At 33.1% G+C, this 14,011-nt stretch overlaps 1 protein-coding gene across 1 annotated transcript in view; it reads right to left on the bottom strand.

Moving 5' to 3' along the window:
* LOC123696804 (protein TANC2) overlaps positions 1-14,011 on the bottom strand; it is a 149,925-nt gene that overhangs the window by 16,752 nt on the left and 119,162 nt on the right. Inside the window, exons 2-3 of the mRNA XM_045643169.1 lie at positions 3,510-3,908; positions 2,700-2,813 (exon numbers count right to left, since the gene is read on the bottom strand). Of these exons, the coding sequence (XP_045499125.1) occupies positions 2,700-2,813; positions 3,510-3,908 (513 nt within the window). The remainder of the gene's footprint in view (positions 1-2,699; positions 2,814-3,509; positions 3,909-14,011) is intronic.

Raw genomic sequence — 14,011 nt, 5'->3', positions numbered from 1 at the left:
AGAAGATTAGTTATTGATGCAGGGGAATATTTGAAGTGAAACTTCTTTATCGGGGTTGGAAAAAAATTTTGTGTAACATTTTTTCGTTACGCGTGACATTTTTCCGTTACGCGCCATCTTCTTACGTGTGTACACTAGTACACACACACATTTTTTATTTATTTATTACACTTCATTATAAGTATAATTCGATAAATAATTGTTTATTTTAATGCATTCTATTAGTACTAAATCATTAATATTATGAAATGTAAAAAGGAAAATTATGAAATAAAGGAAGCAGACGATATTACTGCTAGTTAAAGACCATGGTTATATTTACTCAACAAGTATTATTGCAAAATCTAGATAGTTTTCCTTATATTTTATGGTCTTCGTAAGATATAAAAAGAAATATACATAATAATATACCTACGTATAATAAACTAAAGATCAAAATAGTTTATTTAATATGGTTAAATCTTTATCTCAAAATCAGGTAAAATATCAACAGTTATTAAGAACTAGCTGTTCTCCGCGGTTTTACTCGCTTTGATTCGCCCCTGTGGCCTGTTGGTCTTAGCGTGATGATATATAAGCCTATAACCTTCCTCGATAATTGGGCTATCTAACACCGAAAGAATTTTTCAAATAGGACCAGTAGTTTTTGAGATTAGCGCGTTCAACAAACAAACTCTTCAGCTTTATAATATTAGTATAGATTTATCACAAACACCATTCATCCTATTGTATTCCATATAAGAGTAGGGTTATATGAATCAGGTGATAATGGAAGAGAAATTTCGTAAGGCTTTCAGCGCGGGCGTTAACCTTGGTCTATATTTCATGACATAATCTGTGAATAAGCGTCCACCTACAGCTCACGATATTCGCAATAAATATGTAGATTGCGGCCTTCATTGTTATTATTTTATCGATATATTATGGGACAGGAACGGCAGGATACGTAGGTAATAAGCTTCCGCAATAATTAGAAGTAAGTAGTAAAGGAAACTGAATATCCTTTAACTAATGTTGCATCAATGTTGAACTTGACTCATGATTTTTTGGTAGATAGCGCTATGTTCAGTCGATAATTACTAATAATTATTATTTTTTGTACTTGGAATCGAGTAATTTTTTTAAGTACAATAAACATTTTATTTTATAACATTTTAAATAAATATTATAGTTATTACACATTTCGTATCAATAATCTTTATTTATTAATTTTAAATCCTTATTTGTTTGTATAACGCAAAACGGCTGTTGGGCTTATCATAATAGGCTTAAAAAGTTTTTAAAGTGAAAGTCCTTTAAGAAGACAAGATTGCTAAAATACTGCTTATATATACATGTTTACCGTTGCAAGATTAAAATTTAAAATGTATAGATATGATACGTTTAATACGATGTTTTGTTACAAAACCCACTTCCTAATTATGTATGAATGAGGTCACAACCGGAAGATATTATTAGCTGCTTAACTATTGTCTGACCTTAGCTTTTTTTGTTAACACGTGTATGTTGCTATGTCTATATTATCTATAGAATACTATTTGGCTAAAATACTGAACTAATTTTGAGAAAACTTTTTCAAACCTTTATACATTTAAATGTTATTTTAAGAAGGTTCCTTAAATTCTCATGTTCTGGTTAATATACCTATGTTTGTGTTAGTGACAGTCAAAGCACTATTTCCATATAATGCAAAATACTTTGTAATAATAGGAACGTAGCGCCTCCACGCTAACAGTGCATATAAAGAGATGCGTGGTTCTGAATATCAATATGCCATTTATATGCAACACATATGGATTTTAAATGATAGACTTAATAAGTTCAAAAGTTGTAAATATTAAGATATAATATACAAAGTCATAATTTAAAATTAAATAGCGACACACTGATGCTAAATCTTGTTCATCCTTTCCTATATCAACTTTATTAGAGAACTTTCTCTCTGCAACCGATTTACTGGAACATTCAGTGAAATATCTCTCAGTTCAAGCCTTAATAATTTATTTAATTAACACTTCAACAGCCGTAAAACGGATCTTGAAAATTGTAAACGATATTAAAATTAAAAGATAAGTTAGATTTAGTAGTTAAGATATCTAGTTTGTTTTCAACCAAAGCAATAACTTAATTGATCCTTATCTGAAACTCAATAATCTTAAGATCGAATTCTCCCACGTAAAAATATTTGATCGACGATTAGATTATTATCGTTGAATATCGAGTATTTGCTTAATTTCTCGCTCGATATGTAAATGACAGTTACCATTGTATTATACAGTGATGTTATTGTTACAAACAAATGACGAATGAATCAACTCAAGCTGCGGAACACAAAAACAAAAACAACCGAAATATAAACCGGTCTATAAAAAGCTGTGCATCAAATAAAATGGAGCGACTCCGAACAGGCAATAAGGTGTGCAAAAATTGTGCCGCTTCGGCTTAGGAATGTGGATCGAATCACTTATTTGTTTATCAGAAACTATAAAGAATCGATTTTACGAAACCAATCCATTTTAACATTCAATCGAGTCGTCTACAGAACGAACCGACCGAATCACGAGTTAATAAAACTGTTATTGATGTTAAAAATTAAAATATAAGTTTTGAAAGATTCGGGTCAAGTTTTATTTTATGGTGATATGAATCATGTTTATCAATTCGATCGACATTCTTCGGACGTAATAATCGTTTCGTGCCTGTCAATTGATTCAGTCCCTGCGGCACGGACGAGTGTGCGGACCACAGAGATCTTATTTTATTGAACACGAGGCTCGGCCACGCCGCGCTCCTCGGACCTTCCTCTGGCAGCCCTGTTAAAACGTTAAACTCCTCAGTGCCCAACTCTTCCAGTGCGAAATATATTGCAACGAGATAGTTAACAGCTGTCGCGCCAGGGTTTCACAACCGTAAATTATCTTTTGACTTATCGAGAGCGTTTGAGCTCGTGTCAATATAAAATGACTGCAATCACTCAAAACGGCAAATCTCACGGGACATTACTAACATTTACAGATAGAAATGTAAACGGCTGATTAAATACAAACGAAGTGTCGCTAACAAATAGGCCCCGCAGCTGCGATCTGGCCGCTATATATTTCGCTCATGATGTAATTAATGGAATTAGAAAATGTAACAGATGCCGAGATTATTCGTCGGCTAGCAGTCTGCGCGGGCAGTGTTGCAAAAGTTCGACCTGTTAATAAATACTAGCAACCGGTCCTTTACGAACCTACGTACATCCGGCGGCGTCGCGTGGGCGTCGCGCTGTCACTCACCATTATTTACAATGCGGTGGAATCCTTGACGCACAAACTTGAACATCTAAACGATTGTGCCTTACAGAGAATGGACATATCATTTCCTAACCGGATATAAGTATGGGCGGAGAGATGAAAGCTTTGTACCGGATTGTTCAGCTTAAGAAATAGGTCAATTTATTTATCTACATTATTAAGACACTATTCCATTCTCTGTTAGAGAGCTTTTCATATAAGACAAACATTTACCTGATAAAGGCACGTGATTTTCGTGTGAATGCCTCGTGCGTTGCGCGAACGGGCTGCGCAAGGACTTTGGACTTAGGAAGAATCTTCTTCTGGTGTGCGGTGGTGTGGGGCAGCTCTGGGCGAGGCTCTGCTTAGGAGGCTTGGGGAGGCGCAGGGGGGACTGCCACTCCGGCTCGACCAGCCTCTGCGGCGACGGCGTGTATCTCTCCATCACTTTCCGCTGACTCTTCCTCGCACATATAGGACAAGATTCGTTCCTAAACATGCAAGCGTAGCACCGCTCATGTCCGCAAGTGTCAATCAACTTTCTCTTTTTGCCCTTATCAAAGGGCATGTTACAGCTCGGACAAGTTGTGCCTCCGGTTTCGCTCTCCAGCAGTTGCCGTAACGCCGCGAGATCTGAAAGGATAAAATGTCGATTTTATTATGGGTAAAATCAAGTTGTCAATTGTTACACAATTTGCAGCCATATCGATATATACTGATTGATTTGCGTAATTTGTAATGGTGTACTTTAATGAATAAACAAGAGGCCACACTGGTTAGGTCGTACTTTTATCACAAACATAAAATTTTACAAAAATAAAAATTTGTAAGTAGGCTAAAACCACTGTTTTTTACGCATATAAAAATATTGTAATTAGGCTAAAACATCTGTTGTCTGGGTCCACATCAATTTGAGATAACCTATACAATCGGAAAAAAGTATTAATTGTATTCGTGTTCGTTGCAATTTGTGAAGTTAATTATTTACAAATGAAGGCAGTGCAATCAAAATGCAAGAATTTTACACTGGTAAATTGGATCTGACATAGTTACTCGTAAAGGAGAATGGCAAACTCCCATAGGACTCTGGGCCTGATCGTTACACTGATGATTTATGGGTGATTAAATAGATAAAAATATACAGACTCTATGAATATAATAATTATAGATCTTTTCTATGGGATAGCAGAGATATTGGGATATTGATTAAGATCAATTTTGAATATAACGTTACTAAGGCCCTTCTGCCATTAGGTACGATACTTCTAGAATACGATACTCGCGTAGAATACTACTTAGATATTTGCTGGCTACCCGATGCTCGCATATTATGCGACTAAATTCATCATTATTGTGCCTCGTTTTTGTGGACCGACGTTATAATAATAATAATTCATTTATTTATTGCAACAACAGTTACGTCGTTATGTCGAGCAATCAGCAATTCCAGTGACGAAGAATCTCTTGCAGTTTTTCTTTTTTATAGAAATAGAAGACGCCAACGTAAGAGTAAGAAGTACTGGATTCATCCATATATTGAAAGAAACATAAATTGTAGAGTTTTTGTAGCCGAACGAGAACTACAACATGATGATTAGATATTTTTATCTTTCTAACGAAAAGATACGCGCGAGAGTCGAGCCGCGATGCAAAAGCGACCGACACGGTGAGTAGTGCTATACTAGTCGCGGACGTGTAGGATACCAGTAGCGTAGTGTGCGAGCCTACATAAAAATGTATGTGAGATACTCCGCGGCGACTAGTCTCCGAGACTTGCAGGATACTTGAATCGCCTATGCGTATCGTAATGGGAGAAGGGCCTAAAACTTCACTCAAATGTCAAACAACAAACATAAACAAATCACTCATAACTGACACAATTATGATTAATAATTTGACATTTTATTAATGGCCAGCTACCTAAATAAAAATGTTATAATTATTATTGATTAAGTAAAACATGTTTATATTTTATAGAATGATCTAAATAAATTAAGATATGTGTTAAAAATAAGTTAAGTTTTGCTTCTGATTTATAAAGCATTTGAATTCAATAAAATTAAAAATAAAATATAGACATTCATTCGTATTAATCGATATATTCGACTTTTTTCACAGACTTTTTTACTCCTGACAACACTGACAATCTCTGCTTGATAAGACCGGTAGTCATAGAAATCTAAATAACAATGCCGGTAGTGAACACATTATCTTTTTTTTCAAAGATTTGTTTTCCCATAGAATCAGGAGTAAATATTTTACCAAGAATTACTAAAAATAATATAATGAATTTTAAATATTTTATGATTTCTGTAACAGTTAGGCCCAGTTTCGCCATTCTCCTTTCAGCTTCAACATTTATTAACTTCTTACTAAATAAGTCATCTGGTTTTAGAGCTGTCAAATTTCTTGCTGTCATTACAGCTAATAAGCATAATTCCTTTCACAAACAATTTCCAACTTGAAAGGTATTTGAGGATCTTAAATCAACTGTCTCAAATTAAAAGAGCCATAAATCAAGTGTCTGTAATTAAACACGAATTTTCGTGAGCTGGGACATGGTCTTTCATTGTACATGATTCATAAAAGACACTCGAAATTGGCCGACACGTTTGTGCCTTGAGCTTTTTGTAAAGGAAAGTTACTGGCTGAAGACGAATGGGAATTCTTAAGGAAATTAATTTAGACGTTTTTTGGTACACTGATGACGTTCTGTTTAATATGTCGTTGAAAGCTTCTTACATCGACAAATCAATTGATTTCATTTTGGGAGTCTTAGAATCAAAAGTCATAATTTACTTCCTTTATTGAAATAGGTAGTTCTTCCTTGCTTTTTACTATTCTCTTCTGTAGGCTGTCGGAATATTACAGATAGTTTTCATACAGCCTATGGATACATACATTAAAATTATGTCACAAATGTATTCATATAAAACTTCGCCTAGTTGGTCAGTCCATTTCTCAACCAAGTCCAAGTCAAGGGTAACTGCTAGTTTTTTCACATAGTTGAATTCTAGATTGTAGGCCATCCATTTTATATGATCGATTTTCCCCGTGTACATTCATTCAATTCATTGATTATTTTGTATTATTATTTCTACTAGTAAGGTTTGCAAGTAAAAAAGAAATACGTGGCTCTTTTTCACAAAGATAGGAGCAGTTAATTGTTCTTAAAACCTCATGAATAATGCCATAAACTTTAAAACAATACCCAAATCGATCTAGCCGTTGCAAAACCGTGTACTTACGAGCAAATATTTTAATTCCTATAGATATTCAATCAGTCGCATGATTTATTACCATCACTACCATTACAGTGTACTTGTAAACAAAGTTTTACATAACGTACAAGCTTTCCATTCGTGACCTTTATATATTTTATATAAACCGCTAATTTGAGTTCGATTCGTGAAATTATTCGCTTTTTATAAACGATGAATGGATATTATGTAAATGTGTGATTTACGTAAAGTAGTATGGGCTGGTAATTTTTTTTTATATTAGTACATACTTATATTATAAATTCGAAATAGTGTATTGCGATTTTACGGTTAAGCTGCGAAAACGATTTTGATAAACTTTTCTTCAGGAGATAGTTCAAAATTGACGTCATCCCCTAGTACTCTATTAGGCAACAATTTGAAAGAATTGGAAAGGCACATTTTGAAAGATATCTTAAAATCTTGCGGAGTTAACGCCACTTTGATATCACACGAAGCGTTTAATCAATATAGGTTCAGTAGTTTTCGTAATTGAAGCCCTTTAGCAATTTTGTTTCAAGGCGTTTTATTACAGGTCATTAGTATTTATTGGAGGTTAATTTGGTATTTTGGGCATTCATTCGCATAAATGAAGACATAATACGTAATTGACGTCGTTTATAAATCGATACGCAGATCCGACTTTTAAGGAATGAGCTCTGAATGTAGCATGTTTATATCTTTATTGTATTGTAATTTAAGTTATTATTATAGTGTGCCGTTTGTGAATATGTACTAAAATATTTATTGAATAAATAGCCAGGTACTATATACAGACTTTTAATAAACTTTGTATTATAATAGTTACATATTACTGTTTAATTTTTATAGCTTTATTTGTATTAATAAAAATTATGAAAATTTTGTAGAATAATATACCGAGTTTTTTGATAAAGATTTATATATAAGTGAAATATATCGAATAAAAAAAAACAACAACTAAAACAGATGTATCAACATTTTAATTATTCTAGTATATTATTATATTTTTTGTAAATATATAAAAACTAGTGCGTGATTGTTTGCCGTTAGCCAAATGTCTGAGACAGACGCTGAGTCACGGTCATGGTTACGGTCACCTAGTAACCGTAGATCTGAATTCGATAATTTTTTTCAACTAATATTAAAAGTATACTGGTAATACAATTGATTAATCGTCATATTATGTACTAGCTGTGCCCCGCGGTTTCACCCGTATTGCTTCGCTCTTGTTGGTCTTAGCGTAATGATATTATAGCCTTCCTCGATAAATGGGCTATCTAACTGAAAGAATTTTTCAAATCGGACCATTAGTTCCTGAGATTAGCGAGTTCAAACAAACAAACTCTTCAGCTTTATAATATCGGTAAGTATACCTAGATTAGTTTTATGAATTTCAATTTGTACAAGGGAGCTTTTGATGATTGATCTATCGATATTTTTGCTGTATCTACGAGTATATCAGTTTAAACGTATCTACTAAGATTAAGAAAGAATATCAAATAAGAATTTTATCAACAACATAATATGAGGTGGATTTTTATTATAATTACTTTTTTCTTATCAAAGAATGGCAAAAAATTGGACTTTAAATAACGGTTTATTCGCATATTTTGCTTACCAATTTAGAAATTATTTAATTTATATACCTATATCTTAATATAAATATTTTCACAAAGCCATCAAAAGTAACAAAGCATAACGCCCAATTAAAATAATTAATGCAAAAAATAGCTGTAAATTTAAACTGGCTTATAACATAAGCTTTGTACCAACTTGTTAATAGTTGAGTGTGAACTTAATTAGTCAATTAGCGTATACAATTTGTTACAATATTAGTCATAAGGTGGGTCCATACAGAGCGAGCAGCCTCGCGAAGGACAGGTCGTAGGTTCGATTCCCACCCAGGGCAAATATTTGTGTGTCATCGATGTTTGCTCTTAGTCTATACATATAAGTATAGTATATTTAAAATGTTTATCAACCATTTGGTTTCTAAAAAAAAACAAAAGGTTCGTTTAGAATAAGATCGTGCCGTGTATGAAAAATGCGAGCTTCGTGCAGCAATTGCTTCGCGAGGCTGCTCGCTCTGTGTGAACCCGCCTATTGGCCTGAGAATTTTTTTGGCCTAATTATTACGTCATAACACTGCACACTGGTATGTTTTCGGTAGCTTTTTGTCGTTCTGTCGATGTTTTTTCGAGACTTTTTTGTTGTGTAGATGTTTTTATTCTATTGGAATTGAGTTTATAAATAAAGTATGCTGAATTTAGTTTTTTGATGGAGAATGCTAAATTTTAATTGTGTTTTAACTGCATCTTAATAGGATTCAGATCGAAACGTTTTAATAAATATTCAGATATTTCTTTCTTTTAGATTGTAGGTGTGGTAAAAGATATTTATTAAAAAAAAATACTTTGTTAAATTCAAAATTTGAAAGCAGCGGAAGTATAGGCATGACGACAGTATCCATAAATGATCGTTTTAATGTTTTTAAGGGAAAATGTATAATAAATAAATTAAATATAGTGACTTAAAAATCTTAAAAACATTAAGATTAATGAGATTATCAATAAAATAAAACATTGAAATTCTGCAGTTGGCCATTTTGACTAAAACACGCGTGACGTCACGCTTAAGTAAACAACTCACGTCAGATGTATTTTGTTGTTATGAATAATATGTTGAAAATACGCATTTTTATTTATTTTCTATTGTTTCACGTATGCTTTATCGACTCAGAACAGAATTATAATTGCGAATTCACGAATACGTGGTTTCGGGGTTCTCCGCGCCAACTTTATACAATCATTTCTTATTATTTTCTCACTTGAAATAATTACTAACACATTTTTGAGCATTATTTAAATGTGGATTCACACTGCAATACTGCACACCACTTATAAACTTTGAAATTCGTTTCTATAACTCATATTCAATAAATATTTTTTTAATTTTCTTCGCAATGCGTACAAATAATTACGTATTTACTAAAGAGTGACGTCATGCCTACGCCATGACACCTGCGAGCTGTTTTGGCACAGTTAATAAATATTTTTTGAAAAATGGCTTTTATCTTCGTTAAATTTAGGTATATTACCGAAATATAGGGTTTTTCTTGTATAGTAAACGTATACACACATTATGGAAGAGGATTTCAAAATCTTTCGTCATGCCTATTGTCAGCATGTATATGCATTAGATTTTAATAATTTTTAGATGATAATCGTTTTGGTTTTTATGTTTTGTTAAATTAATTAATTTTAGCTTCCAGATCCAGAGCATTAATTTGATTAGTTATTTTATCATTTAAGCGATCACTCACAAAATATTCCTTGAATATTCCATGTCTTCTACAAAGTGGTACCTACGGAAAAGAAACATTGTAAATAATATGGTTTTCGTTACTACTTTAAATAAAGTTAGGCTACAATGAAAAGGTTTTAGGTGCTGCATACAACATTGTCGCTTATCCAATAGGAGGTATCATTAAACCTTCAAAAAGCCTTATTTTTGACAACTTCGCAAAAATAGGGACATTTTAGTAATGATAATAAACGTACAGCGCTCATAAAATCTTTGTTTCTTATCTCTTGTCAACGCAACCTTTACTAACTTCAACGATGCTTCAACGACTCTATTAAAACCTTACACATTATATTTCATATTTCAAGAAAATACTCCACAGTCTTATTCATTATCCCATGGCTGATTAACTGCAGTATGTATATAACAATGCACATCACGTCAGCAAGTAAAGGGCCAACTTATCAGATCTTACGTGAGATTTCGAAGCGAGATCCGTGTCAAGTGCTATTTACGGCAATCTATATTCTATTGCCATTGTGACTTCGTATTATATTCTAATTGTGGCAGATTTACCAGCGATTTTGTAAGAACTATGATTGTAACGAAAGCCTGCATTGAGCCACTCTATCAATAGAAATTTAAATTACACTGAACTTCTCTTCTCTCTATCTTAATACATCTATCTAAAATCTATAAAATATTGGCGATTTATTTGCTCAGATATACCTAAATCATACTTTTTTTTAAATCTTTTGTAACCGTGAATACTAATATCATTCATTAAAATGCATACTTACATTATACATTTTTTTGTATCTGTATGGTGTGTTTATGGTCAATAAAATATGTTTTTATTATATTACTATACAATTTCTGCACGGATTCAATTCTTAACGGTGCCATTTCGCCAAAAATAACGTTTTTAATAACTCAAGCCCCGGAATCACAGACACAATAGAACATCTGTCGTGGGCCGATCGGGCCACTTGGGGCTCAATGGGTTAAACCATTATGATTACAATATTACTCGCTTAAATACGGAAGGCTAGATATAATAAAACAGCATGTAATTGAATAAAACAATTCTATTGTTTACCTCACTTGCTACGTGATATTTGTTAGAATTATGAAGCGACATTTGTATTCTGTCACCAGACTACTAAGGTCTACTACGATCCAGATAAACACCACAGATACTTATTATCTTTGTTTCGCAAGCTAATTTATAGAATTAATAATAAAGGTTATTCGTGTTTACATAGTACGGTAAGTAATATGCAATGTACTTGTGTGGGATATAATTTAGTTTATGAAATTTAGAGTGGATGTTTGGTCTAATTCAAGATTATTCGTTGTTTATTAATTAGTGCAATTTATTTTTCGTAGAGCGATGAGTAGTAGTACATGAGTATCGTTTACTATGTAACAATGTGCCCCTTAATTGATACAAGTGTTATAATAAGAAGATATCAATTTATCAAGACCTCTCGACGGCGAAGTGATATCACATCTAAACAATCATCAAGTTTTGACTCTGTTTTTGCCCCAGTTCGATCATCTTATCTTATAGTGCTGATTTACACAGGGTCAGTTTTTTCATTTACAAATTCGAGGCAAATCAGTGCTGACCCGAAAAAAAACCCTGTGTAAACAGATTTGAAGTCAGTACAGAGGCTTGAAGTCTATGTAAACAGTTAAAGTCAGTCGCGGCGCCGAAATTCGGCGCCGCGACTGACTTGTGACTGACTTGTCTACTGACCCTGTGTAAATCAGCACTATACTCTTAATGTTATAAAGCTGAAGAGTTTATTTGTTGGAAAGCGCTAATCTCAGTACTGGTTCGATTTGAAAAATTGTTTCAGTGTTAACCCGTTTATCGAGGAAGGCTATATAATAATCACGCTAAGACCAACAGGAGCGAATCAATGCGGGTAAAACCGCAGGGCAGAGCTAGTCAATTATAATAATAAATTTTTCCCACACCAAACGTAATTCTAAAGCGTAAAACATAGCTAATAACTGTAGGTGCAGCTATCGTAAATCCGACTGCAAGATTTTGGTCGTGACCACGTTTTAACGATCCCATGGCGAGAAATTGACTTTTGCTTTTGTTATATTTATTACAACTCGAGCACGGCTACCTTTGGATTAATGTAATAACTTTTACATTGTATTTGACCAATTATTCTTGCTGCAATTGCTGGTGTTTAATGTAGATTTTATTATGAAGAAAACAAAAGCTATTAAGTAGCTTTTCACTTTTCAAATATCACACTAGACATATCCCCGTGCCATGATGTTTTAATTAATCTATATAGAATATAATTAATGTGTGTCCTTTGTTGGAAATTCTTTAATAAATAAATAAAGCAGTATTATTACCAATGTGGAAAAATGAAAGCGCTATATATGTCGTCTAGCGCCATCACTTTCTCAAACTGGAAACAATACTGCTATAAGACATCATGGTAATCTCCTGCGGTTTATTTAAATGTTTTGTGAAATAGGGAAATTTTAGACAATACTGAAAAAACATGACCTATTTCTTCTAAGTAGTATATGAACTGTGTAATGCAATAAGTGAAATTAGACTCATTATATTGATACACTTGCACGGCACGTATTATATGAAACTTACATCGACAATTTGGCTTTGTAATACAAATCAACGGTATAATATGTTAGGCTGGTTGCAGAGCTTGACCGACCGTCAGTGCGTACGTCAGTCGCGCTTGTCATATGTATGGAAATTCATAAAACCTTTCATAGCTAGACCGACCATACGCACGCGTATTGTCATGCGCATTAGTGTCATAGTCATACAATTGTTGATGCGTATCGTCAGGACCGACGGTACGCACTGACGGTCGGTCAAGCTCTGCAACCAGCCTTACACCACACTGTATGTGTGAGAAGATGAGCCGTAATATTGTAAGTATATATTCTATGGTGAGAATGCGTAAATAAGGTATAGATAGACCCGAAATAATTCACTTTAATTTTATATTTATATTATAAAACTGAAGCTTATTGTTACTGAATGCTGTTTTGTGAAATTTATCCTGTTTGCATAAAGTTTCCGTTTATATAACTAAGAAATGTGTTCAAATCAAGCCTTTTTTCTGTATACATATATTTCTTTCAACTAAAGATAGGATAGCTTCTTTCCTCTCTCCCTCACGCGCTCACCATTGCATTACTTAAATTGGAATTGAAAGTCTCTAACTACGTTATAAATTATTCAGTATATCAGTAGCAAATCTATACATTTTTGGAATAACACAGTACACTGTCAAAACGGTAAAATGAAGAGCTCCGTCACCAGATTGGTATCGTGACGTGATCGTGACGACGATCCGCGAACCCGCACGATCTGTTGTGAAACCCCTTCACGGTGACACATCGTGACGATTTTATCGCAACGACAGTTTCGGTTACGATACGACTGTGGGATCGGACGTGTTAAATGAACGTGCTTTTATAGATATTGCTGGAAAATAGTTTAATGTTGTTGAGAAATTTAGATAGAGACATATGAAAGGAAATAATATTTTGAATTCGATTGTTAGGATAACTTTGTAGTTTGTATGTTACAAAATAACATACATGCTAATTGCTAATGAAATATCTAAAATAAATGGTTATTTAAACAAGCACTAGCACACACACACACACCTACACGCACGCACACACATACACACACAAAAAAACACACACACACAAACACTCATATGCACACACATACGCTCACACACATTAAGTAACTAAGTATTATTCTATTGTAGTTATTTTTATGTTTTTTTTATTAATATTATTGTATACCTCTCTAGTTTATGATCTATTCTTAAGAATAATATGTTGTAATCCTTATTGGCAATTTGTTCAATTAATCAATAAAATAGTAAAATCTTATCACATATATTGTAAAGCTGTTGGATTAACAAAATTAAATAAAATAAAAATAAATGAACATAAGCTAACTTTATCCTTTGAATTGCTAGGTGTATGACAATTTTATTATAAGGTGGAAATTAGATTTTTCAGATTTAAATTTTTTTATGTTATTTAAAATGCTCGTTATGTTAACAATACACCTTATTAATTTTATCTGTGGTAGGTCCGTAGGTAATGTGTTACAACAATTTGTACAAATATGAACACAACCTTACGAGCAAGCCCTTAAATTTC

Source organism: Colias croceus, chromosome 13, assembly GCF_905220415.1.
Source record: "Colias croceus chromosome 13, ilColCroc2.1".
Classification (NCBI taxonomy): domain Eukaryota; kingdom Metazoa; phylum Arthropoda; class Insecta; order Lepidoptera; family Pieridae; genus Colias; species Colias croceus.
The sequence above is the reverse complement of the archived record's forward strand: the minus strand, read 5'-3'. Positions and strand labels throughout refer to the sequence as shown.